Below are 27,771 nucleotides of genomic sequence, written 5' to 3'. Positions count from 1 at the left end.
ATAAAAGTGGTTGTGAGAAACATATAATATTTTTAATTACTAAATAATTGTAAATAAGTAACTTTTAGACTTAGAGTAAAAAATAAATTCATAAAATGGGACACTTAGCTGAAGCAGTCACTATATCTGAGCAAAAGAAATTTGCTCTTGCTATCGTATTAATTGAAATCTTTTGCGTTATTATTCATGGATGCGTTGCTGTTTATGATAACGATCCTGATTTACCTGATAATGCTGCTCGTTATCCTATGTGGTAAGACATCAATGTTATGATCTTCGTTGGTTTCGGTTTCTTAATGACCTTCCTCAGAACTTACTAGTTCAGTGCAGTTGGTAATAAGACTTAAAATATTTTTAATATTTGTTTATCGCATGAGTGAATTATCTTTATTAGAATATTCGTAAAGTTTATTATGAATCTTAAAGATACTTCTACAATATATAAAAGCTGTATAAAAGTAAAAAATAATTTAAAAAATTATTAATATAGGTTATACATTTGTCATTGGCGCTATTTCTTTCCAACTCTATCCTATTTGGGAAGCTATCTGGAAATGTGCATTTGACTTAGATGCTCCATTCAAAATTCATTTTAACACTTTAACTCTTATGACAAGCTCATTCTGCGCTGGTGCTATTTTGATTACTTTTGGTGGTATGATTGGTAAAGTTTCTGGCTTTTAGATGGCAGTTTGCATATTCTTTGAAACTATTGGATTTACCCTTAACGAAAGAATATCTATTAACATGGGTGTTGCTGATATTGGTGGTTCCATGGTCATTCACACATATGGAGCAGTTTTTGGTCTAATTTTAGCAAAGATGTTAAGCCCAAGAAGTTCATTTGGTCACAAAAAGGCTGAGTCTAACTATATTTCAGATCTTACTTCCTTTATTGGTACTATTTTCCTCTACATGTACTGGCCTTCCTTCAATGCTGGACCTGCCACACCTGGTTCATAGGCTCAAAATAGAGCTTACATCAATACCATGCTCTCTTTAAGTGCAAGTTGCATGATGACATTCCTTATTTCTTTACTCACTAGAACTGAGGATAAGAAGTTCAATATGATTGACATCTAGAATGCTACTTTAGCTGGTGGTGTAGCAATGGTAATAAAAAATTGTTTACTTTATATATATTTTTTTATCAGAAGCAAAAAAGAGATTAAAAATGACATTACATAAGTTTTTAATTGTTGGTTTACAAGCAAAAAAATATTAGTTAATTAGTTAGTTAGAATGGTAGTAAGTTAATAAGTCAGTTATTTAGATAGTTAAATAAGCAAAAAAAAAAAAAAAACAAAGATTAATTTAATTTTCAGTGATTTGATAATAAAAAACAATTAATTACTGAGCAGTAAGTAAAAAAGAAAATACTTTGAAATAAATATCAAATAGAACTAAAGCAAATTTCATCCTAATATTATTCTACTTTTTTATATTTTAGCTAATTTTATATTTGTGATAATAATAGGGTACATGTGCAAATATGAACATCCTTCCTGTTTGGGCTATATTAATAGGTGCATTAGCTGGTATTATTTCCACTTTTGGCTTTTCTAAATTATAATCCTTCCTTGAAAACAAGATCGGATTACATGATACTTGTGGTATTATGAATTTGCACTGCATGCCTGGTATTCTTGGTGGTGTTTGGGGTGCTGTTGCTGCAGCTAAGGCTAGCTCTCGTGGCGATAATGCTGCTTAACTTTTAGAAGTTTATCCTAAATCAAGCGATGCTGATTGGAGTTAATCTAAGTAAGGAGGAATTTAAGTCGCATTCTTATTTATCACTATTGGTATTGCTTTTGGCTCAGCTTTATTCACTGGCTTTATGATGAAATTACTTGGTAATACTCCTACCCAACTATTTGAAGATGGAGAAACCTTCCATATCCCAAGAATCAGATTCGAAGATCCTGAAGAAATCATCACTAAGATTCCTAAAATGCCTCATAGCTAAGTTCTTCTCGTTACTGAATAAAATGGTTCTAAAAATAACATAGATGGCGAAAAGATTGGTATGATTGAATTACAAAATGGTGCTAGCAATACAATTAGTTATTAAACAAGTTCAGCTGTAAAAAATTGAAAAATTAACATACAAACAAAAAATTAATCAAAAAAGTTTAAATTTATGAATTGAAGTAGTTTGTAATGAATAAAATTATCAATTATTTTAACAAAAGATAAAAACTTCGTCATATATTTATTAATATATTAACCTTATTATGTATTTTCTTTTATATCATATATCTTAGTTGTTACATCTTTTAATTATATTCCATAAAATCAAAACAATTCTTCTAAAAGAATAATAGAGTTAATTATTATCTTTCTTTTAGTGCTTAAGCTCCCTTCTTTCTACCTTTCCAAATCACATTTTTAACAATCCTTTTGACCACCAAATAAAATTATTTATTCAATAAAGGTAGTAGTAAATTTTTAGTATTGTTGTCAATAATCATGAAATTGCTTATTACATACATTACTTCTTAACGAATCTAATACGCAAAAAAAAAAATAACTAGATTAACAAAATTTATATAAAAGAAATATCCAACTATTTAGCATAACAACAATAATAGAATAAATATCTTTTGAGAAGGTAATTAAAAAATGCTACTTTTTATAACTTACCTACTTGCATAATGATAAGTTAAATATGATATTTTCAACTTTACCCTTCTTTTTGTTGTTATAATCTACTTGAAAGAAGCAAACAAATTAATAATTTTGGTGAAAGATTAAATTAATTTAGATATATTGTCATGAAATTAAATTAAATTTCAGTATCTTTTTCATTAAGATAAATAAATTCATTTATCATCTATCTTCAAAAACTTAATTTACTTGAGCATCAATCAATAATTTCAAGTTCGAGCGAAAAAGCAAATACAATCAATAATATTTGTTTTGTTTGTATATAAAAATAAAAAAAGAAGTCTTAATTTAATTAAATAAATGAAAGTGTAAATTTTTCATTCTTTTTATTACTTTAAATATTTTACTAAACTAACTACTCTACAATATTTTATTCAATTAAATTATAAACGATACATAAAATAGCATGATTTAAATTGAAGAATTATTTAGTCATTTGTTATGATATATTGAAGATCATTTTTGCAAAAATAAGAAAATTTAATTAACAAATTGATTTGATTTGCATGATTACTTCGAAATGTGTAATATATAATACACTAAGATATCTAATTGAAAAGTTTATGATAACAAAATATATTTTCCACAAAAAAGAGTGTAAACAAAAAAGTGGAAGGGTTAAATTTAGACTTTTTCATATGTAGATTACACTTATAAGAAATATTTATTTCCAAAAGGAAAAATCGCAAATAGACTTACCCTATGCTTTGCAATTAGTATTCCATTTACATTACAGATAACTAGATTTATATTTATGGCTTTTGAATTTTGAAATTAGTTGTATTTTCAAATTAAAATTTACAATTTTTAATTAAAGTTAAGTTCAAAATTTATTTAAATGGCTTTTTTTATTTATATTAATGAATATTTGTTACTTATTTGATATTTCTTTGTATTTTAAAGATGATTTAAAAATAATCCTTTTACACAAAAAAATTCTTTGATTAAATTAAAAAAGAAAAATTTATTTATTAGACAGACAAACAGAGAGAACCAAAAATAGATAGGAAAATTTGATTTTTTAATTAAAGAAGTAAAAGAGAAAAAAAAGTAATTAACAATAAAAATATAATGAAAGTAATATCTTTTAAAAATTTGTTTTTTTTAAATTTTAAATTTAGCTCACTGTTTATTTTTCAAAAATGTTTTATATTAAGAAATAAAATATATATAAAAACTAACTTTAATTTTTAAGATCGTTTAATTTTTTTAATAAACGATTTAGTTAAAAATTTTAAATTTCTAAATTTTATTTAATTTATAATAATAATAAATAATCGATAATTTATATTTTAATTTGTAATTAATTTTGGGTATTGATGTATGGATTAAATTAATTAAATTTTTTAATTTATTTACAATGAAAATGGAAGAAAAAACTAGTAGCTTTTATTTTTTATAATTATGTTTAACTAATTTATATGAGAATAAGTAATTTTTTATGTGTTTTTTTATTAAGATTTTTTTAAAATCTTAATATAAATTGGAAGAATTTAATGATATAATATTTATAATTTATCAATCTTTTTCATTTAACTATTTCTAATCTATTTGATTAAGCTTTTAATATTTTAATAAAAGTTTCTTCTATCATTACAGTCTATAGAGGAAGTAGGAAGATAACTTTTTTTGCCATTTGAAATCTCTCTGTCACGTTTTGCATTCCTTTGAATAGCTCAAAGAAGTAAATTACTGTTACTATTGATATAAATACTAGAGAAATTATTAAATTTATATTTTTTTGATTTTGGGTGCTTGAAGACATGCTGTTTTTGATTTAATCTCTCATATTAGTTGTATAATTAGATAGAGTTATTGAAATGTATGTTGAGTCAATTAATACTGGTAAAAGCTAACTATTTGAAAGAACATCCATGTAATTTAGCTACTTAAAGGAGTTATATTAATCATACCATTTACTTATAGAATTAGATAAACCCTAAGTTAAAATTCCTTAGTGAATTTATTAGCACCTGGAAGGACTCCAAGTATTATCTAAACCATCATCAGATGTATTACAAATATTTCCATTCACTAAAGAATCCATCTTACTCTTAAATGATGAATCGAAAAAATCAATTTTGTTAAAATTCAATAGATCTTAACTATATTCAAGTATATCATTCAATGACGTGTCAAATAGGGACTTAAGAGTATTCAAATTAGTATTGATATACTATACGCTCTTCTGTTTATTAACATCATTTTAGAGGATGTAGTACTCACTAATTAAAGCCTTTAATGAAGGTAGTTAAGAAATCTCAAAATTAGAGTCTGATACTAATTTGTAATATTAGATAGCTGGCTAAAATTAGTTTAGGAATGTTGTATTAACCGAATATGTAGTAATTGTAAAAATCACAAAAAGAATATAAATAAATATCGTAAATAAAGCAAATCCAGTATAATTTATTCTTTCATTCTAAATATTTACTAATAATTTTTTTCTCTTTGTTCCACCAAACTATAATCCACTTGATTTAGAAAGTCCTTTTCTGTCAACCATCATACCTCTGTCATGCTAGGTAGCCAGCTCTAGTTCTTTTTAATGAATACTAAATGTGTAGCTAAATAGCATGCTTTCGTTTTCAGCAAGCTATTCTTGAATTTTTTGAAATCTAAACATTTCATTCTCAACAGAAATAGTTGAAGCAGTTTCACACATTTTTAATATGCTCATGATATTCTTTGAAAATTAATAATAATTCCAACCGCTCAGACAAAATACAAAGAGTGTAACAATGTTTAAAATGACAGTTTGGACAACAATATTAGTTATAAGTGATCTGCAGTAAGACAATGACGAATTAAGAGTGCTTTAAACAACATCTTTAAAAAACTATATGAACTATGAATAATTCACTGCCAAGAATTGTCTTTCAGGTAAATAAAACTAACTTGAAATCTAAGCTTAAGTGTATTCTAATTAATAAAAACATAATTTAAAATAAAAAACTAATTAAATTAATTAGGTAAAACGTTTACATTAATTATCATTCAAAGAATAGAGTAGCTTAGCAGAAGCTGTTAGTAGTGTTTCATGTGTTTGGTATGGAATGCCATTTAGTTAAAAAGAAGAATAAATGTCAATACTGTTATCTATAAAATATGAGGTCAAATATGAGTTTTACCATTCCTATGATAACATAGAAGAATATAGCTGATATTAATTTTTCTCCCTTTGAAATTAGATTTGAGTCTGCTAGGTGATTTGAGTAGGTGTGCCAAACTACTATAAATAGTAGAGAGTATCAGATAGACATATAGTATTTCCATAGGGTGATAAAATATTTGAGTGAAGAGTAAGGGAGTCAATATTTTACAATAAATTATCAAATGAAGAGTATAATGTTAAAATGCTTGCTATGGTAGCAACTAAAAGAATTAAGTATTCCGTAAATCTAGCTACTTTAAGAATTCTTAAATGAATTGGATAGTGCTTAGAAGATATAAACTCTTCATAGTAATTATACTTATCCATACTCCTATTTAAAGCATCAGTACTACTTGTTAAACTTCCATCTCTTTCTTCTTTCCTTAATTTCACTTTAAGGTCTGCTCTTTCCTATTAATCAGGTAAAGAGAAACTTCTTTTTTTGTTTTCAACTTTTTGTTCATTCTTCTTATTATTGTTTGCTTAACTTAAATTAACTTCTATCTATTTATCTTTGTCTTCTATAGATTATTTCATAAAAATCTGAGCTATTTCCTATTCTTTTATTTCACCAGCTGATACCTTTAATATTAAAAATTCAAATAATAAATTGAATATTAATAAAAATAAAGAGAATTATTTAAAATATTAAAAAATGAAAAATGTTAGTTTGATTTAAGTAATTTACTCTTGTTGTGCCTTCTTTAATATAAAGTTTGTGAGCAGATTATACTTAACTAGCATCATGTGCCATGGAATAATTTAAATTTTAGTTATTATCTTAAACATACTCTAATAAAGGATTATTTACATTGTTTACCATACTAAAATCAAGATTTTATTGAGAAACATCAAAACTTATACCATTGTTTTTATCTTATTCTTAAATTTGATTCTGAATTTTTGAATTTATATTCGCTGCTTGCCTTTAAGTTACATGAACCTTATCAAGATTTAATTCTTCTCTGATATCACTTGGTAAAACTTCAAAATGTTATTGATCTCTTTGAGTGTTTGGATTATTTCCTTAGCTAGAAATATTAGGACTAGATTTCAAGTCAGGATTAGTAAAATCAATTCCTAAGAATTGATTTTGTTAAACTCTCTCTGTATTTTCTTCTGTAATAATTTATCTTGAAGCTGGTTGGATAACTTTTTCAGATAAAATTTTTTCTTGTTTAAGAATTTCTGTTTCGCTGATTGTTTTCATGTTAACCTATATTATTTTTTACAAATTTTATTTTAGGCCTATAAAAAATTTAATTACCTTCTTTGTTTGCATAAATTAACTTTTCAAATTATTTTATGAAGACCCCTAAATATTCATAGTTTTATTTGTGCTAGTATAAAATTCATCATTGTTTACCACCCGCATTAAATATTTTATTTCAACTATGTAATAAACATACACAGAGTCTAGCATTTTAATTTTGTGTCTTTCAATTGTCAAATCTGCTTTAAACTTGATAAGATTACTTTACTAATTGTTAGAAGTGGATCCCATTTTTTTTACTGATTGACGAAAAGAGCTTTCTTACTCAGAGTAATTTTTAAAACTACTTTAGCTTTGTAATTTTATAATTTCTGATATCTTTTTTATTTAATTTTTTAAATTTTTTAAATTTTTAATTAAAAGTTTACACTTTGAGATTTAGTCGTGAATAATCTTTGGAATTATGGATGAGACCTAGCAAAAAAATTAAATGGGACATCAACTCTATCCATCAAGCTTAAATTTTATTCAGCCATCAATTATGTAAAATGCTCAAATTCAGGAATGCAATGAGATATTTTAAATTAGTAGAAGGGTGGCATGTTTTAAACATTATTGTAGCCTACCTATAATATATTTTTTATAAAATTAGTTTTTGATTTAAAAAATTTTTCATTACCTGGCTTAAAATGTTGTTGTCCATACCCTCCACATTACCCTGAGAAGTTACAAACAAGAAGCCACTTCTTGTTTCTATTGGAGTTACAAACACTCCAAATGGTAATTCTTCAGTATAGTATAGATTCATGGATATAAATACATTAACTCTAATTAAAAAATTGCTTTTATTTCTAAGAAATATTTATCTTTTGTTATTGATGATTGAATCATTTCCTTGAGTCATCATGCATCTAATGATTTCATCATGAATGGTAGCAATAGATGTTGGCATAATATCTTTTATGTGAGTTACATAATTAAATTCCTGCTTTTTGTAACCTAGAGCATTTGGAAGCTTATCAGAAAAATTAACAATTTTACCCCAAATTTTTCCCATTGTTGCTGTTAGATACAAAACATTTGGTTCAAAAACATTAAACAGCTTTTTGTTGTCTGATGTCTACTAAAATTTTCTTGTGTTTGAAATTTAAATAGCTTTTTTAAGATTTCCTTTCACTTCAGCCTAAAAAAAAACATAAAAAGATTAATTCTATTTTGTTGGAAAACGCTCATAAAATAAATGAAATCTATTTTCTAGCTCATCTAATCGAGAATTATAATCTTTGTTTAGCTTTTCCAATTCTGTAAAATCCTCAAAATTTTTTCTCATCTTTTCAAAAATTTCTATTCTTTTTTCAATACACTTGAAAATGATTTCCTTTAAAATATCTTTCTCAATATGCATTCTAATGTAAGAGTCTATATCCACTAGCTGCTATTCAACTTCGTCATCAATAATAGTTTGCACGATATTCTTGAACATGATCTGCTTTAATTCATTTAAAATAGTATCTACACATACTTTTACATATGATCCATAAGTTTTTCTCATTCTTTCAGATTCATTAATAAAATCAATAACTCTACTTATAGCAAAAGAGTGCTTTTTAGAGTAAGAAAGAAATGTCATGTACCTATATATTCAATTATTATTTTTATTTTTAAATAGAAGTGATCATTCTAAAAGAAATTAGGAATTTTAATTCACTTAAAATTAAAAATGTGTGTAATATAAATAAATAAGCAAATAAATACCTTATGAAATGTACCAATCTATCTATTTTCTCATTCAAATTCGAATTACTTAACTCTATTCTTATTAGGTACCTTATATATCTATCTAAAATATCTGAATTTAGCAAGAATACAGTATCTTCACTGCACTTAATTATTTTATACTAGCAGAAGCACACTTGTCTTCTGCAATTTAATTTATGCTATTCATATATTCCAAATAGCTTGAGTTAATCATTTTGTAATATTTGATTTCTATTATTGTAAAGCATAGATATTTTTCTTGAAAGTAATTCATCATTTTAAGATGAAATCTCATTTTCATCAAGCAAATTCGTATAAAGATAAGTGTCGTTAACCTATCTGATTGCTCCGATCATAAGTTTGACAACAATTGGTATAATTAATAGAAGTAAAGTCATACTTATAGAGACGTCTGTTATTTTAGCTTATTTGTTGAATATAATAATAACTAAAAATAAGAAATTCGTAACAATAGATGCTAAATAGTTGTCTGATTTTGAGATGCAACTAAAAGGTTTTTTCATAAAGTATTCATATACCAATAGCACAAAATACAGACATGAAAAACAAGAAGCTATGATAGGGCCATTACTTTTTCCTTAGGGATCATATGTGTAACCTAAAACAGCAGCTATTCTAATGTGGTTAATAAATATTGAGAGGTTGTCTTAAGAGTATTTCTACAAACCTTTTTCTTCCAAAGTGTAAGAAACTTCATAAAATTTAGAGCACATAAATGAATATAGTTAGTATAAAGCAAATAGAATAAAACCGCATATTTTATTTATCTAATTTTCTGAGCTTGACAAAGATGTAGTAGATTGATTTTACGCATTTGTCAAGCTACCTTAAAATGCAAGTAAAAGAGATGTTTCTATGATAGGGATGCAAAGTAGGGAATTAAAATAAATAGCACAGTTGACAAATATTTTCATAATTTATAATCCAACCTTTTATTTTTTTTTGAATGTTGAGCTTATTAAAAAGGATGATGTAACCCCTATTATTGCATGGAAAAATAAATATACAAATAGAATTCCTATTACGGTAGAATTAATGCTTTATTGAGTGTCACTATACTACTAATAAATAAATTAAACAGGCCTTATAAAATAAATGAAGACTTTCCAACATTCATTCCATGAAATTGAAGAAGATTGCAAGCTATTTCCGTTATTTTGAAAGCTATCTACTATTGAAGATACTTAAAAGAATCCTATCCAAAAACATGCAATTGTTAAAATGTAGCTATCTAAAGGACAATTAAGCTAGCTTTTAACTATTAACTTATAAAAGCTCTAGAAAGCTTTATCTAACTTAAAAATTGAGAATTGCTTCTAACCGATAATATTCATCAAAATAGAATACTTGTTAAATATGTTGCTTTATGTTTTAACTTATTTGTTAAACCTACTATGCCTTAAATTTGTTTTATTAATTCTAAATTTCAATATTTATATTCAAATATATATAAAAAAAAAATATGTAATTTTTAAATGCTAAAAGAAATGTAATAAAAAAATTACAAAATCAAAATTTTAATTTGCCATCAATACTTATTGATTTTATCTGCAAAAAGAAACATATGTTAGAAAATAAAAAGAAATATATTACCAAATAAAACAGTTAACAATAATTGTAAAATAACACCAAAATTTTAAATGATAAATAACTTGTCTTTTTTTTTCTTCAGATTTTATGACTTTAAATACTTTTAAAAATTTTATATAAAATACTAAAATCAAATTATTTTTATATTTTTACTAGGAAATTAAATATTTTGTAAAATATATTTAAAGACTTTGTTTAAATAGTTGGAAATAGATCGAGGATAAAAGGTATGTTTTTAAATTTTAATTTTATTGCTATGAGTCTTCTTTAAAAATAAAAGGAAAACTTTTATGTAAATTACATTATTTAAAATTAAAAAAGTAATATTATTTAATAAGAAAAATAAATTTGCAGTTGAATAAATAAATAGTTCAGTTAAATTTTTGAATTTTAACACAAAAAAATAAAATGCATAGATTAATTTTAATATTTTTGAAGTTAAATTAAGGTCATATTTTTTTAGATTTAACAACTAGATTTTATATTTTTGTTTTACAAATATTTAGTGAAAGATTTTAGTTAATTTTTATAAAACAAAAAAATATATGTCTTTTTTAAGTTAACAACCAGTTTTTATTTTTTTACTTTGTCAAATATTTAATGAAATAACAAAATTATTATAAAATAGAAAAATATTTTAAATGTGGTTAAAATTAATTTTTTATTTTGTAATTAAATATATTTATTAAAAGATTTAGACTCTTTTAAATTTAATTAAGCTATTAATTTGAGTATGTATATTTTGCAATATTTTCATTTTCTTTTATTAAAATTAATAAATAATATTCAATATTTGCTTGTAAAAGAAAAATTAAATAACTAAAGTAACTACTTGTAATAAAAAATTGTTTAAATCAAAATACTATTATCTATTAACTTATTATGTTTATTTTTAAAAGCAATAAGTGAATATATTCTATTTGAAATGTTAGAATAAATAAAAATTATAAATGATTAAATAACTTTCTCTTTATCCATCATTAAAAAATTAACCAAAAAGTTGATTAATATTTAAAAATCTAACTCAAATTTCTATATTAAAGATTATTAATTTGAAGCTTTTTAATTTTTGGTAGACTCTATATTTTATTTATAATTTAAATGTATAATTGGTAATATTGTTATATTTTATTCATTAAAAGTGAAGATATTACACATTAACATTTAGTTTAATTACATTCATAATAAAAGAAATAAGTGAATAAATAAAGCTAAAATACATAAAATGGTCTACTCTAAATAAAATGTGTAAGTAAATTAATATTTTTTTTACTGCTTTACTCGTCATCCTAGAACAAAAATTAAAATATATTATAAAAGGCTTTTTTTTCATTCCTAAGATTTTATGAATGTAATAGAAAATTTAATTGCAAAAAATTATTCTAAAATTAAAAATTTTTGATTTTATTTAAGCTAACGAGTATGTTATTAAATATATTACATATTATTTATAATAAAAGATAAAAACTGTGATGAGTAGACATTAGTATATTACTTTAAATTTTCTATTTCAATAATATCTAATTAAATATGTCAATGAACGAACATTCACTAATTTAATTTAAGTCTGAAATAAATTATTAATATTTTTGATAAATTTAATTAACTAAAAAGATATTTTAAACACAAATAATTCCAAAAAATAACTAAAAATTAGCATAAAATGTCAACTCAACAATAAGAAACTGTTGTCGAAGAACAAAAAGTTCAATAGCCAACTGAAGGAGAATAAGAAGATTAAGTAATAAATTTAAATTTATAGATAAGATAGATTTATTATCTGCTCAAACTTTAAAAGATTAAATCATTTTTGCTAAACTAATTAGGTCAAGCCATCCTCTGTAAACCCTTATGAAGTTGGTGAAAATGGTAAACAATTTTAGCTAATAAAGTTAAAGAAAAGGGAAATAACTATTAATTTTATATATATATAGTTGATTACGATAAGCTTATATCTGAATTTGGATGCTCAAAGATTGATTAAAGTTTAATTGATAGGTAATGAATTCATTTTTTTAAACATAGTTTTTCAATATTCACCTGTACATATATATTATTCTAGAGTTGAAAAGCTTACTGGAAAGAAGGCACATCCATTTTTGACAAGAGAAATCTTCTTCTCTCATAGAGACTTAAATTTAATTTTAGATAATTATGAAAAGGGAATCCCTTTCTATCTTTACACTGGTAGAGGTAAATAAATAAATAAATCAATATTTATAGAATAGGAAAGTAAAGCTACTTAATTTTTAAAAAGGTCCTTCCACTGAATCTATGCACTTGGGTCACTTGATGCCTTTCATCTTCACTAAATATTTGTAAGATGCTTTTGATGTTCCTTTGGTTATTTAATTGACTGATGATGAAAAGTTCTTCCATAAGGGAGATTTTACTTTAGAAGTAAAATTTTATAAAATCAAAAATTGTTAAATTTAACTTTGAAAAATTATTAAATAAAAGGAATACCAAAAGTTAGCTATTGAAAATGCTAAGGATATTATAGCTTGTGGTTTCGATATTGAAAAAACTTTTATTTTCAGAAATACTGATTATGTTGGTCATATGTACCCAAATATTTGCAAAATTCAAAAGGCTGTTACTTACAATCAAGTAAAATAAAATATTATTTACATTTTTAAATAAAGATGAAATAATAATTATAGGAATTAATTTTTAATTTATTTTATAAAAAAGCTTAAGGGTATTTTTGGTGTAACTCCAAGTGATAATTGTGGTAAATTTGCTTTCCCAGCAGTTCAAGCCGCTCCTGCCATATCTACTTCTTTCCCTCACATTTTCGGTAATAAGAACGTTTTCTGCTTAATCCCCTAAGGTATTGACTAAGATCCATACTTTAGAATGACTAGAGATGTTTAATATAAGCTCAAGGTTCCAAAAACTGCTTGCATCCACAGCAAATTTTTCCCATCTTTACAAGGTTTTGGTACTAAGATGGGTAGCACAGTTCCTAACAGTGCTATTTTCTTGACAGATACTCCCAAGCAAATTAAAGAAAAAATTAATAAATCAGTAAGTGGAGGTAGAGCTACTAAAGAAGAATAAGAATAATTCGGTGCAGATTTAACAGTAGATATCCCCTATCACTATCTTAGATTCTTCTTAGAAGACGATGCTAGATTAGAAGAAATTAGAGTTAAGTATAGCACTGGTAAGATGTTAACTGGTGAAGTAAAGAAGGAATTAATAGGAATCTTACAAAAGATTATTGGTGATCACCAAGTAATAATTATTTTATATTATATTTCAAATAAATAAATACATTTTTTTAAAATAGGAAAAGAGAAAGGCTATCACTAATGATAAGGTTTTAGAGTACATGAAAATCAGACCTCTTAAATTCAAAACACCCTAAAACCAACTTGAAGCCAAACAAGAACAATGAAAAAAAAATAATTAATTTTTAAAAAAATTTAAATATTTTCAAGTGAAACATTCATTATATTTTTATGTGTGGTAAAATAATTTGATAATTCTTAATTAATTTAAAATGATTATTAATTAACTAACTAATTAATTAATTTATATAATATTATTATTTATTTTCTCTTATTTTAAATTTATTAAAAGGTGATCGTTTTTTGATTCATTAACTTTTTAAAAATAAAATAGATTATATTTTAATTGTTAAATTAACCAAATTTGATATTGGTTGTAAATTAATTTGATTAAATATTTTTTTATTTATTGTAAATTTCATTAAATGTATTTATTTAATAAATTTTGATTTAATAATTTATATTAAAATAAAATAAAAAGATAGCTATAGGTGCTTTATTTCTTCAAAAAAGATATCATCAATGCAAAAAAATTTGTTCAAACAATACTTAAAACTATCTAGAAAGTGGTTTGATTTCTAAAAAAATAGGAAATTTTAAGGATAGTTAAACCTTAGTATAGTTATGGGAAACGAAAGCGCTGACTTAGACTCTAATATTGGGAGTATGATATATGCTTACTTCAAATTTTGTTAGGCTGAAAAAAATTATCTAAATTACTTGAAAGAAAACTCTGTTTATGAGTAAATGGATTTTGAAAATCTTTTAAATATGTACCTACCTGTTATTTAGTGTGATAGATAAGATATAAATAGTAGATTTGAAAGTTTAGACTTGCTGGAAACACATTAAATTCATGTTGATGATATTATTTTTAAAGATGATTTCAATATTTAAGAAGTTATTACTGCAAGTAAATTGGATGTAATACTTTATGATCATAATTGCACTATTTACCCGACACTTAAAAGCAGAGTTGTAGAAATTACTGACCATCATTAAGATACAACTGACTAATTTTACGAAAAAAATTAAAAAATTATCAAAAATATAGCGACTGTGGGATCTGCTACTACATTATTAGGTGAATACTTTATTTAAGGAAACGAAGATATTTTAGATCCAATTATTGCAGACTCAATAATGAAAACAATAATTGTTGATAGTTACAATTTTGATAAAAAGTTAGAAAACATTAGATGGAACAATAGAGATAGTACAGTTTTAAATTACATGACAAGCTATCTTTAAGGCATTTTTCCTCAATAAAATTTTGATAAAAATGAAATATTTTCTAAAATAGAAGCACTTAAATTTGATGTTAAAAAGAATTCTAATTTAGGTATTCCAAAGCTTCTTACCAAAGATTACAAGCAATTTAATTATCAAAATAATACAAATGTTGGCTACAGTGTCTTTATGATTTCCCCAGAAGCAGTATTTGAAACTTACTCTACTGAAAAATTAGAATAGGAAATTGAAATATTTTTTAAGAATAAAAATTTAGATTTATTAATCTTACTATTTGCTTATCCAACCAAAGAGCACTTTGAAAGAAAATTCATTTCTTTGTCCCAAAAAAATAGGCTAGATGATTTAAATTAGGTCAAATAACACCTATGCACAAGTTTAAAAGTAACTGAAGTAGACTATAGCAAAAATTTTAACAATTATAAAAATTATCACCATTCATTTTATGATACAACTCATACTTACACAAGAAAAATTATAGAACCTTTGATATCTAAAATACCATTTAGCAAATTATGAAGTAAATTAAAGTAAAATTGATAATATGTGTTAAAACTAAATATAAAAATGAGATTTGTTAAATATGCATTCATTATAATTTATAAAAACTTTAAAAATTTTTGATTTATTAACATAACTTATAATTTATAAACTATTTTTCTTATAAAATATTTGATTAATCAATAGTAATTTATTTTGATAAAACGATTAGTTTAACATTTTAAATTGATTTTATTGATTCTTGAATATTTTTGATTTATTTTGTAAAAAATTAAATTTGATAAGGTAATTTTCTTTGTATAAAATTTTGGATATATAATATAATTTGTTTATTTTAGGAATTGTTCTAAAAAATGGTCAACAATTATTAATTAGTAATTAAGTTGATCCTCGAGCATCTCTTATTGTGTTTTACATAGCTTCATTTTTATTGTTGTTTCATAAAAAGTCTATGTTTAAATTTATATTTTAAGGAGAGTTTTAAATTTGTATTTTAATATTTTAAGTGTAATTATAAAAATCTTCATCTTCATTATCAAAAGATTACTCTAATGAAATATTCTATTTTAATAATCTATATTTTGGTTGAACATTTTAAGATATTTAAGGTGCTTATTCTACTTTATACATTAAATTTTAAAGATGAGTATTTTCTTTGTTTTAATTAGAAAAAGGGGCTATGTCTATATGGTTGTATGATGTATCTGATGTAGGCAATTCCCTTTATGATTAAAAAGATAAAAATTTCTTTTTAGGCTGAATTTGTGATTAAGAGAAAGATTATCTATTTGTTAATAGATATTGAGAGCTGGGAGAATTTTAAGCTTATGGTTATTAATGTGTTCTTCTTGTTGATAGGCTGTAAAATCCTTAATCTTTAGCACTTAACTTCTAATCACTTATAACCTATCCAATAGGAGCAAATTATTTTGAGTCATAATTTTTTTAAACTATTTTATCAGATTTTGAAAATTAGATTTCTTTGTTATCTAACTTAAGTTAAGGAGAATCTTCATAATCCCTATTCTTTTAAAACACATTACTAATGCCATTTTTTATAATTTTAAGATTTTTTTGTTAATATTCATCTAAATTTGAAATGTGATTCAAAAAAGTGTGGTTGTGTCCAAAGCTTTATGCCTTTATTTTGTTAGATAATTAGAAATTATTTATTGCATCTTAAATTTGTTTAGGAGATTGAACATTTATTGCTATTTTATTTGAGTTCTTGAAATTAACATTAGCATTTAATTCTTAAGTTTTTAAATCCTCTTCGCTTTTAATCATTTGTAGTTCTTGTAGTGAAGAAGGGAGGTTTTTTTAGTGATAAAAAATGTTAGATTTAGATTTACTAGAGTCAAAATCTTAAATGCTAAAAATTTAGTACTCACTTTAGCTTTAACTTATATTTTTATTTTAACTATTATTATTGTTGTTATTGATGTTAGTGTTAAGTGAGATTTGAGGCTAAATTAGTTTAGATGGTACTGAGGGAATCAAAGCTTAAATAGAAATTTATCCAGGTTGCTTATTGTCTTATAATTAAGTAGGTAGGATTGGTTAAGTTTGTGAAAAAGTGCTATAGGGAACTTTATTATTATTTTTTGAAGAAAAAAATAGCTAGCTATCAGCATTTTATTTATTATAATTACTCATAATTTAAGCTCTCTTTATTAAGCTAGGATTTTAGTTAGCTATCTTATCTATTGGTGATAGTAAACCGTTGCTTGGTGATGAAACATCCTTTATATTTAACAAATAGTCTGTTAGAAAAGATGTAAAACATTTCTTTTCTTCTTGATTGTATTAAGGAGTTTAGATTTATTAATTCACATTTGCAGAGTATCTTCTTTTGTTTAAGTTATTTTATTAACTTTAAGATTGTGATCTAGAAGATTTATTTGTATCGTTTTAAATTACACTCAAAAAATTCCTTTAAGAATTTAAAAAATTCTTTTATCCAGCATTTAATTGTTGCTTAGACTATACTATGAGGTTTTAATTTGAGTTTGAGAGATGAGATCCTGTGTTATCGATGAAAATACTCTCAAATTTTAAGTCTTTCATTTACATTTTTTTTCCGTTTTACTAATTATTTTTTTCAATCAAAGAAGATTATGACAAGCTAAATGTCTAAGGTGCAGAACTTTAAGGGCTCAAGTTCTTCAGCAGTCTCACTCTACTAAGTGGATCTAACTTTTGATTGGATTTATCTTCTAACTTTTCTTCCTTAAATATTTGAATTTTCGAAGTTTAATCCTTTATTTCGCACTAAAACTGGCTATCTCTAAATTTAGAATTAACAAGAGATTGAGGGAAGTACTTTTGGTTATTAGCATTTCTTATTTGAACTTGATTTTGTTTAGTTTTGTTAAAAGGGGAGTCAACTGATTTAATATGAGAATCTGTATTTGCATTTAGCTTTTACGTTTCAATCTCTGAATTCATACTTTCTATATTTATTATCTTTATATTCTTTTAATTCTCAGAAGGTTATTCCTTTGAATTATCTTACTAATTTGTATTAGACTCTTTAGCATCATTAAAACTAATTATTTTAGAAGGGATACGGAGATTTTATGAAAAAATTTTTTGCTAGGCTTTTAGATAGAGATTTCTGTCTATATTGCTTTAAGTTTCATTTACTTAACTCTGTTAACTTTGTGCAATTGTCTAAGTATTTTTCTTACTTCCTTAATGCTTATCTTAAGAATGGATTGTTGCTAAGGATTCCAGCTTATTTAAATAAGATTACTACTTATCATATTACATCAACTTCATCATATCTAGGTTAAAGTCTTTTTATCCGCTTGCTTAAGCTCTCTATTTCAAAAAGTTATTACTTAATGAAGCTTTAATTTGGTTTTGCCCTTATGTACTAGAGGGATGCTAATTTACTAATTCTTTGCTCATAGCTCTTATTTAATCTATTAGTGAATTGGATAGAATCTTAATTATCTTAAAAAAACTTAAGATTTTTGAGTTGTATTCAATCTTTACCAATATTAATTAAATTACGCCATCCATCAGTCTATATAATAATGTAATATACTAATTTAAATAACGAAAAAGCAATACATAATTATATTTTTATAAATTTGCATAATGTTGAAATAGATAGAACCCATGATAAATAATTTATCCTAAATATTATTGAGATAAATAAATATTCCTGCATATTACTATTATACACTTAAAATACTTATTATTGCAAATTAGGTGGTATTTTATTATTATAATTAAAATAGAGTTTCTAATTTCAAATATTAATTGTAAAATTAAAATATCAAAATAATATTTTTTAAACTTTTAAAATACTTTGCAATTAAATTCATAAAAGATTTTTTTGCGTTATACCTGAGTTTTTATTAACAAAATATAGATGACTTTTTTATTAAAACTAAAATATTAATTCTGTAATTGTGCTATTAAGATATCAAATTAGCATTTTTTAGATAAAAATATCCTGCAATTAAGTTTATAAAAAGATTTGTTTTGTTAAATTTCCTATTCAAATATTTAATATATGGTAATTTTTAATAAAGTAAAATTAAAAAAAAAAATTATTTTAGGGTTTGTTTATAAATTTCAAAAGTTTATAAAAAATATATAATAATTTTTAAATTCACTTACTTTCTTTTAGAGAATATACGATAACTATAATTCAGATTTGTAATATTAATTGCTCTATTACGATATAAAGTAAACAATTTTTAGAACTAAAAATACCTTATAATTAAATTTATAAAAAGATTTGTTTTACATTTTGCTTAAATTTTTTAACCTTAAATACTTTTTTCTTCTTAAATTTATTGTTGTATTATTATAATAACATTTTTTGTAATAATTGAAATAGTCTATGAAATTATTTGTTTTCTATCTTACAAATTTAGTTGGTATTTAAATTAATTTAGAAAGTATTTAACTTTATTTGTAGATTCGTTATTAATTATGATAATAATGAAGAATGAGCTAATTTTTTGTATTTCTTTTTAGTAATAATTAGATGTATTTTCTTCTCTCTTTTTTTTTAATTTTATATTTAGATTTGATTGTAATTCAGTTTAAGATCTAATGAGGAATATTACCTGCTTTATAGATTGAATTAACTATATACCAAAAGAAGCTATGAAATCAAGTAGGATATCAAAAATTTATGAATAAAAAAATACCAAATAGGATTTGTATGTGTTTCTAAAATTAATACATATTATTAAATTTCAATAATCCCATTTAAAAAGGTTGAAAAATTTAGTTCTATTTTTTACCTAAATTTTTTTTTACGATGTAATAGATAGTAGCACTGATTTTTGTTTTTTTAGTAATGATCTATAACTATAAATAATTAATTAATTAATAATATTAGTATTGTTAACTTCGCATAAATATAATTGATTTAAAACAAAAGAGAATAGATACATAAATCCATTATATAAATCTAATAAATAATTTGTAAATACATAATAAGTACATCCCTTGTCTAAAGATGAATAAAGATGTTATATAAAGTCCAAACTCTATGCAAAGTTAGCAAATGTAGAGCAGTTTAACTGATAGTATAGAAACTAGGTCTTCTAAAAGTATATCTGATACTAGCAATAAGAATTATAGTTTTGACTATTCTGGTTGCCAAATGCACTGTTAGTTATATATCAAAGGATTAATGACTAAAAAGAAAGTGAACATGTATTTCCACCAAAATTAAATTATTTTATCAAACGTAAATATTATTTGAACTTTATTTCATTAAAAATATCACTCATACCACTTAATTTACAAATAAAATAACTTTTTAAGTAATTCCTATATTCTTATTAATTTTTGCAAAAAATATAAAGGAAGCATATGCAAAGAAACCTAAAAGAATTATATAGTTAGGTTTTTATGACATAGTGAAGTGGGTAGTTTAGAAATCTGATACTTAGCTAACCTACACAGGAATGATTTTGACTATTAGAAAAGAAAAAGAAGATAAAACTTTTGAAAAGATAGAAGATTTTGAATTTATAGGAGACTCAATCATCCTTGAACAGGTTAAAGATTACCTTCGTAGATACATATTTTAAACTAGGATACAAGATGAGTATATAATATAAGCTTAAATAGGAAAAGGAAATTATGCAAGAGTAATTTTAATATCTTATATATTTATCATCTAATACTTATCAATTTTAATTAAAAGGTTTTTTCAGCAAGACATCGCTAGACAGGTTCTAAGATTGCTCTAAAATGTTTTGAAAAAGAAAAATTAAGAAAAACAGAAAATGGATATGTAATTTTATTTTATTTTATTTAATTATTACGATAGGCTTTTTTTTATGTTTAAAAATTGTTCAACCAAATAAAAAAATATTATAAATCGACTGCTAAAAACTCTTCCTTTTTTTAAAAAATTGAAGAAAAGAATTAGCAAATATTAAGATTTTATTAGACAAAAAATTAAAAGGAGTTAGTTAGTTAGTTAGTTAATTAGTAAAGTTAATAAAATAAAAGCTATCAAAAATTTCTATATAATTTTTTTTGCCTCAACTCATATTTATTTTAAATCAATCAAAATAGATAGATTTCACATTTTTCCACTTTAATATTACTTAGATTTTTTGTGACTATAAATTTTTGAGTTTTTTTACTCTTTTGATTCGAGAAAAATTATTTATAAAATTCTTTTAGTGAGTAAAATTTCATTATTGTTTACGTTTTTTTATTATTTAAATAAACAGAAATCACTAGAAAAGGAAATAAAAATTATGTAAACTGTTGGCAGTCATCCTAACTTACTAGAATTCATTGGATCTTATGAGGGCGAAAATACATATTATGTTGCTATGGGTCTGATAGAAGGAAATTCTTTATATAATGAAATCAAGAAAAGAAAAGATGAAAAGTTTCCTATTTAAAAAATAAAAAGTTTCATTCAGTAGATTATTAGTGGAGTCTTGCATTTTTAAAAATATGGAGTCATGCATAGAGATTTAAAACCTGAGAATATTATGTTTAAAAGAAAAGAAAACTTAGATGAGCTGGTAATTGTAGATTTTGGTTTAGCTGAATTTGAAAATGAACCATAATATCTTTTTAGCAAATGTGGTACTCCTGGTTATGTGGCACCTGAAGTTGCTAATTATAAAGAAGAACTCTAAAATCGTTACACTACCAAATGTGACATGTTCAGTGTTGGTGTTATTCTGCATACATTGTAAGCAAACTTTTTATTTTCTTATTAATTTCAAAAAAATGTGTGTTAATAATATTTTGGAAGATAAATAAATAAATAGATTTTTATAATGAATGAACAAAAATTAAAAATAAATTTTACTTACTTAATTTTTATTACCAAAAGGCTTTATCACTCTTCTGTATTTTATGGAAAGAAATTTAATGATGTATTGCTAAAAAATAAAGAATGCAAAATCGATTTTAATTCAAAACTCTATGAAAATACTTCAGAAAGAACTATGAATTTTATGAAAGGACTACTTGAGAAAGATCCAATTAAACGTTTATCTGCTTAATAGGCCTTAAACCATGAATTCTTTTATGATATAGATGAAGATGAAACTTAATAGATCCGTAAAAAAGCTGGTTCATGGAACATTTCTGCACCAAAATTAGAATAAGATGAAATCGTTGTAAACGTTTAGCAAACTGAATAACAGAGCCCTGGTTTAAATAATAATAACAACAAATAAGCTGGAAGTTTAAGAAAAAGAGCTTGCACATCACAAATATAGTAACAGCTGAAAAATAATCTTTTGAATATTCCAAGTTTAGGGTCTGGGTAAACTTAAAACAATGAAGCTGCAATTAATTCTTTTAATAATGCTTTGAGCTAAGAGTAGATAAGCACATCTTTCCATCATAATATTTATAATATGTTCTAAAGTAACATGACTAATAGTGTTGCAAAAGGAAATAACTAATAGTCTGATGGCAAATCTAATATAATGGAATCAGCAAAATTATCTATAGAATTAGGTTCAAGTCCCTACATGCAACCTATGAATCCTGAAATGGTGAGCAGTAGTGACTAAAAAAAATGTAAGAATAATTTAAAAAAAACAAAACATATATTTATATAAAATTCTTAAAAAAATAGAAATTTAGCTTAATAAAGTCTAAGAGGAAGAAGAGGATACCGAATCTCCTAATATTAGAAAAAAGATGAAGCTGGTACCAAAAGATTTCAAAATAGGAATATTACAGCATTTAGAAAAACAACAGAGTGACACTATCGTTGAAGTTGAGAAAGAATTAGATTCCATATTGAAGCTGTCAAAACTTAATAGCTAATAAAATAAAAACTAGAAAGAGAGTGACATCAAAGTATCTGAATAAAATGAAAGTCAAGAAATTGACCGTAGTTTAGATTTAGATGAATAGGATAAAAAGCAACATTTAGAAAAATTAAATCTAGATTTACCAAATAATCAACATCAAGAAATTCAAGAAATAAAATGAAATATATTCTGTTTTAATTTAGAAAATGACAAACAAACAAACAAACATAATTTTAAAGCAAACATCAAAAAGTTAGTAAAAATTGATTGAAACCTACAAAAAAATACTTTAATGAACTAACCGCTAAAAAATATTTACTGAAAAAAAATTAATAACAAATTACCATTTAATTACTCCTTCCCTCACATAACCACCAATTCATAATTTATATAAAAAGCCAACTAAATAAATAATTTGAAATTTTAAGCAAAACTTTTGAAATAACCAAAAAGAAAGAAAGAATTGTTATCTTTTTATAATCAAGTTTATTTTATACTAATTATAATATTTATTAAAACTATATATGTATATTTTTATTATTACTTAATAAATAATGTTTAAATATTATACACAAATGTCAGCAATTTATTTATAATTTTATTCTGATTACTTTGCTAAAAGTTACATTTTAAATAAAATAATGATAAAATAATTAATTAATTTTTGATCTCAAATTAAAATGATGTAGCTTATATAATTTAAAAATATTTCACATTTTTATTAATTTATATTTTTTTATCTTTGGTTAAATAAATATATATTAAAGCAAATCTAAGCTTATTTTATATAACTCAAACATCAAATGCTGTCATAATTTAGAAACATTTCTCTAATATATTAATTTAAAATTATAAAATTACATATATTACTTTAATTATTTTATTTAAAATACACAACTTATAAATTAAATAAATATTTTTGTTAAAAAATTAAATTACATATTATATTTACTAAATATAGAGCTATGATAAAAATTTCTTTATTCATTTTAAAAACATTAGTTCGTTATTTGTTAAACAAGTATAAATATTATTAATTTAACTAACAAAAATAACAGCAACTTTAAGTTTACTTCTATAAAAAAAAAATAAAACTTTTTCTCAATTTATAGATTAAATCAAATCTCAATAAAAATTTATTTGTTTAGTAATATGGTTAAGGTTTATAATAATTTAAAGAGGTTTCAGTAATAATTATCTCTCATATCAATACCACTTGATCTTATTAAGTTATCTAATAGAGTTATTTTAGCTTTTAACTCTGCTACTTCTTAGGCATATGTTCTTGTCATTCTTACAATCTAATTTTATAAAATTAATAGTAAATTAAAACTAAAAATATATTTAAATAATACCTCCTCTTATAGTATATTAGCCTGATTCTACTTAGACTCTATTTCTAAAAGTAAAAGTTCTCTATTTCTTTGTGTTTAATCATCTTTATAAAAAAGCTAGTTCTAACGTTAAAGTATGTCCTCTTTCATATTTAATTTATCTAATCTTTTATTAAATAAAAAATAGAAAATTAAAATTAATAATTTGCAAAACTAATTAATACTCTAGTGTATTCTTTTCAATCTGCTAAAGTAATACTTCACATCTCTCTCTGTATTTTTTAATTTCTAAAGGATTCTCTCTAATATATTCATCTTTCTTGAGCTTTTCAAAGTGTTAAAATGGAATTTAACCACCTTCTGATAAATGATATATTGCATCAATTTATTTCTCCTTCTCTTATAAAATTTCTCTTTCGTGTTTCAAATATTTTACTTTTAACTCTAATTCCTTAGAAGTCATCTTATCATTTTCTTTCATTTTATCCTTCAAAAAATATTTAAAAGTTTACTTCAAGTTTCAGATTATTGATAATAGCAAATTACTTAAATTATTTCCCTTAAATTATTAATAATACTTTCTTGGGATTTTATTGTTTAAACTAAGTCTTATACTAATGGTAATTAATCTTTAGCTCTTTATATATGAAAATCTTATTACTCAATAGCAAGTTTAACAGTTTCTATATCTGTTTTCACATCTTTTTATCACAGAAATAATTTTTATTTAAGTTATGAAGCATAAATAAGTTACTTTTTGCTACTTTTAGCTATTATTCTATTGAAAAATAGTTTTCAGTCAATTCTTTGTATACACTTTGTTCGAATTACAATTTATTCATTAGAAGTGCTTTTAATAATATCAAAAAGAATTAATTTGTTAATACAAATTGACAAAATAGAATACCTAATTTTTATCTGAGCACATCTAAACCTTAATCTGTATTTTTAAGAACATCTACATGAATATGAATTTCATTTACATCATTCTTTTTTTTAATAGTATCCCTCAAATTGTTATTGTCTTTCTAAATTTTAATAATTATGGAAAAACTCATCATTTTTTTTGTGTAAGTAAGTTTACTTACTTCTAATTTATCTCTTTCTTCTCTCAACTTTCCTAGATCATATGAAACGCTTTTGTGAGCATTCCTCATATAATTTACTTTTTGTTAAACTTTTTCAGCTTCTTCTTATTTGATTGCAAGAATTTTTTCTATTTTTGCACAATTCTAAAATAACAAAATAAAATAATTGACTGATAAATCTTCAATTTTATAGAATAGATTTGATTACTTCTTTAATTTTTTCTAAGTTGGTTTCAAATGGGTCATAATAAAGTTGTTCTACAAGATGAATATCATCTTCAATTTTATCTTCAAAAGTTGTTGATTTATATTTAATTGACATTTAAATTCTTCCAACTTCTTCATCTTTGCCATCAACTGCTAGAATCTTTATTTTATTTAATAAAAAATTCATTTATTGCAAAATTAATATAGATACTTCATACTTTAATATCTTGCTCTAAATTTTTTTATTCTCTTAATACTGAAAGCATTCTTGTAGTAAATGTGAATGCATTTGATCCTAAAACTTTAGAGTTAGCCTTATTTTAGCATTAAAATCTTTTTAAAAAATTTATTTTATAAAATCATACAATTAAAGTCTCATTATCACCAGGGTCTGATTGTAATCTAGTTAAAAATACTCCTAATTTAAGAGTTAATCTACTGCCTACATTTTATTAAATTATTTTAATATGCAAAAACAATTACAAACAAGATCAAAACAAATTATTTGTACCAAAAGAAAGATCTTTAAATGTTAGCATATTTTTTTAAAATGTAGGAGTTTATGTTCTCAGTTATATTTCTGTTCTTGCTTTTTGAACTTTTTTGTTTTGCTCTGGAAATGTTAATTCATCTAATTGAGCAACTATGAAATAATTGCCTATAATTTTAAATTGTTTAATTAGGAAACTTTAACTAAAGCTAATAAAATATATTTTAATAGTAAAGGACTTTCAAAATTACCCATAACCTTAAAATTGCAACTGTTTACAAGTACTTTTAAATCCATTTTATCAATAATTCCAAAATAATTTTTTGAAAATAATAAGTCTTAAAATAAATTAATCAAATGTAATTAGCTGAAAATTATTTACAAAAATAATTAAATAATAAGATTGTAAAATTATTCTTATTTGTTTTTAAAAACTATTTCAAAAAATAAATTTTGATAAATATTCAAATATATTTTATATAAAAAAATAATATTGTAAAGTGGCTAATTTAGATTAATTAGACTATTGTATTTAATTTATAGATTATGTTGAAACTAACTAGAGGCTTTTATATGATAGAGAGTCTCATATCAAAAATTTTGATATTTTTTTTAATTTTTTTTTGATAGCAAAATTGAATCATAAAAAATAAAAATATAGATACTACTAAGTTAAAATATTTAAAAATGTCAGAGAATAATCAAAGTGTCCAAGATAATTAAGAGTAATAATAATTATTTGATCGAGACCTACATAGAGCAGTAATTGAGTTACTGAATAAATTTGAAAATCAAAAATAGCTTAAGGTAGTATTTGCATCAGAAACTGGAAGTAGAGGTTAAGGATTTCACACATCATAATCTGATTGTGATATCAAGGGCTTTTACACTTATTCTTAAGCACAATACTTAGGGGTAGCAGACTTACCAGAATCGTACTTGAGTGAAAAATTTTTAATTAATGTTTAGGGAAAAGAAATAGAAGTAGATTTTTCATTTATTGAGTTTAGATATTATATTGAGTAAAGATTATGCTAGGGATATGAAAAGCTAAATACTGTATTTACTAGTAAGGTTTAATATATAAATCTTTTTGAAAAGTAAATGTTTGACTAATTTGTTTATCATACTCTTGAAACACCTAAAAAGGCTTTCTATTCTGATTTAGAAACATTTATTACTAGAAGAATTAATTAACAAGATGTTGAATGCAGAAAAATCTTAAACACTCTTCATTGCTTAGTTAGTCTAATACATTTTATAAATAGTGATAAGCTGTTTTAGTACTCATATGATTTATGGGAAGAAATTGAAATCAATCCATACTTAGATTAGGATTTAAAGGTCAAAATAAAAGATTTTGCAAAGTTATGCCTAGAGAAAAAAATTTTTTCAAGAAAATCAACTATTAAGAGAAACAGCTTACCAGTGTGGTTTATGAATTTGCTATCATAATACAATATCTAAAAAGACAGCAGTTTAATAGTTTATGAGAAATAATAATTTTTATAAATGGCATAATAAATGCATGTCTATGCTATGAATCTATAATGAAAGCAATTTGACATTTTTAAATTAAGTAGAATACATTTGTAGAAATAAAAATGTAATGAATGACCTTACTATAAGCTCACATAAAAATTTCTAATTATCAAAATAGAGTTAAAATATATTTTTGTATTTAAAGGCAATGCAGAAGTTAATAGAAATCACTAACTGCCCTAATTTTTCAATAAACAATCACAATCTATACAATTTTAAATATATGATAAATTAAATAATTTATTAATTAGTTGAACTTTTAATTTCTCAAAAGAAGTAGTAAAATATATAAATTAATAAAATACTTATAGGTAAAAAAAGAAAATAAACACAATATTGATTAAACGCAACTCATAAAGATATTTGATATTTTAAAACTATA

General features: G+C 23.2%; 8 protein-coding genes across 8 annotated transcripts; 5 read left to right on the top strand and 3 right to left on the bottom strand. All coding sequences in view use genetic code 6, as the record gives it.

Moving 5' to 3' along the window:
- Positions 1–95: 95 nt before the first annotated feature.
- Positions 96–2,095, top strand: TTHERM_00500920 (ammonium transporter Rh type B protein; the record flags this gene model as incomplete). The annotated part of the gene is made up of 3 exons (XM_001022251.3): positions 96–333; positions 491–1,113; positions 1,478–2,095. The coding sequence occupies 3 exons, from the start codon at positions 96–98 to the stop codon at positions 2,093–2,095; spliced, it is 1,479 nt and encodes a 492-aa protein (XP_001022251.2).
- A 1,890-nt stretch (positions 2,096–3,985) lies between these two features.
- TTHERM_00500910 (transmembrane protein, putative) lies at positions 3,986–10,221 on the bottom strand. The gene is made up of 7 exons (XM_001022250.2): positions 8,790–10,221; positions 7,714–8,668; positions 7,463–7,660; positions 7,089–7,412; positions 6,510–7,037; positions 5,653–6,403; positions 3,986–5,589 (listed from the first exon to the last, which is right to left on the bottom strand). Exons 1-7 carry the CDS (start codon positions 10,145–10,147, stop codon positions 4,196–4,198), a joined length of 5,508 nt encoding a protein of 1,835 aa, XP_001022250.2. The 5' UTR covers positions 10,148–10,221; the 3' UTR covers positions 3,986–4,195.
- Positions 10,222–12,066: 1,845 nt separating this feature from the next.
- On the top strand, positions 12,067–13,806 carry TTHERM_00500890 (tryptophanyl-tRNA synthetase protein; the record flags this gene model as incomplete). Its single annotated transcript, XM_001022248.3, has 8 exons — positions 12,067–12,144; positions 12,230–12,272; positions 12,338–12,401; positions 12,466–12,596; positions 12,661–12,803; positions 12,864–13,013; positions 13,098–13,643; positions 13,699–13,806. The coding sequence occupies 8 exons, from the start codon at positions 12,067–12,069 to the stop codon at positions 13,804–13,806; spliced, it is 1,263 nt and encodes a 420-aa protein (XP_001022248.1).
- Positions 13,807–14,323: 517 nt separating this feature from the next.
- On the top strand, positions 14,324–15,469 carry TTHERM_00500880 (DHHA2 domain protein; the record flags this gene model as incomplete). Its single annotated transcript, XM_001022247.3, has 1 exon — positions 14,324–15,469. The coding sequence occupies one exon, from the start codon at positions 14,324–14,326 to the stop codon at positions 15,467–15,469; it is 1,146 nt and encodes a 381-aa protein (XP_001022247.3).
- Positions 15,470–15,889: 420 nt separating this feature from the next.
- On the bottom strand, positions 15,890–18,448 carry TTHERM_00500870 (hypothetical protein; the record flags this gene model as incomplete). Its single annotated transcript, XM_001022246.2, has 1 exon — positions 15,890–18,448. Exon 1 carries the CDS (start codon positions 18,362–18,364, stop codon positions 15,890–15,892), a length of 2,475 nt encoding a protein of 824 aa, XP_001022246.1. The 5' UTR covers positions 18,365–18,448.
- A 1,489-nt stretch (positions 18,449–19,937) lies between these two features.
- TTHERM_00500860 (Serine/Threonine kinase domain protein) lies at positions 19,938–22,909 on the top strand (the record flags this gene model as incomplete). Its single annotated transcript, XM_001022245.2, has 6 exons — positions 19,938–20,171; positions 20,290–20,577; positions 20,634–20,723; positions 21,172–21,647; positions 21,792–22,489; positions 22,548–22,909. The coding sequence occupies 6 exons, from the start codon at positions 19,938–19,940 to the stop codon at positions 22,907–22,909; spliced, it is 2,148 nt and encodes a 715-aa protein (XP_001022245.2).
- A 1,003-nt stretch (positions 22,910–23,912) lies between these two features.
- Positions 23,913–26,144, bottom strand: TTHERM_00500850 (hypothetical protein; the record flags this gene model as incomplete). Its single annotated transcript, XM_001022244.1, has 12 exons — positions 23,913–24,029; positions 24,084–24,228; positions 24,287–24,549; positions 24,609–24,763; positions 24,817–24,912; positions 24,970–25,090; positions 25,151–25,294; positions 25,359–25,517; positions 25,576–25,671; positions 25,723–25,799; positions 25,869–26,015; positions 26,099–26,144. The coding sequence occupies 12 exons, from the start codon at positions 26,142–26,144 to the stop codon at positions 23,913–23,915; spliced, it is 1,566 nt and encodes a 521-aa protein (XP_001022244.1).
- A 390-nt stretch (positions 26,145–26,534) lies between these two features.
- Positions 26,535–27,401, top strand: TTHERM_00500840 (nucleotidyltransferase; the record flags this gene model as incomplete). The annotated part of the gene is made up of 1 exon (XM_001022243.1): positions 26,535–27,401. The coding sequence occupies one exon, from the start codon at positions 26,535–26,537 to the stop codon at positions 27,399–27,401; it is 867 nt and encodes a 288-aa protein (XP_001022243.1).
- Positions 27,402–27,771: the final 370 nt, after the last annotated feature.

Source organism: Tetrahymena thermophila (assembly GCF_000189635.1).
Source record: "Tetrahymena thermophila SB210 genomic scaffold scf_8254487, whole genome shotgun sequence".
In the NCBI taxonomy this organism is placed as follows: Eukaryota; Ciliophora; class Oligohymenophorea; order Hymenostomatida; family Tetrahymenidae; genus Tetrahymena; species Tetrahymena thermophila.
This window is presented reverse-complemented; position numbering and strand designations above follow the sequence as displayed.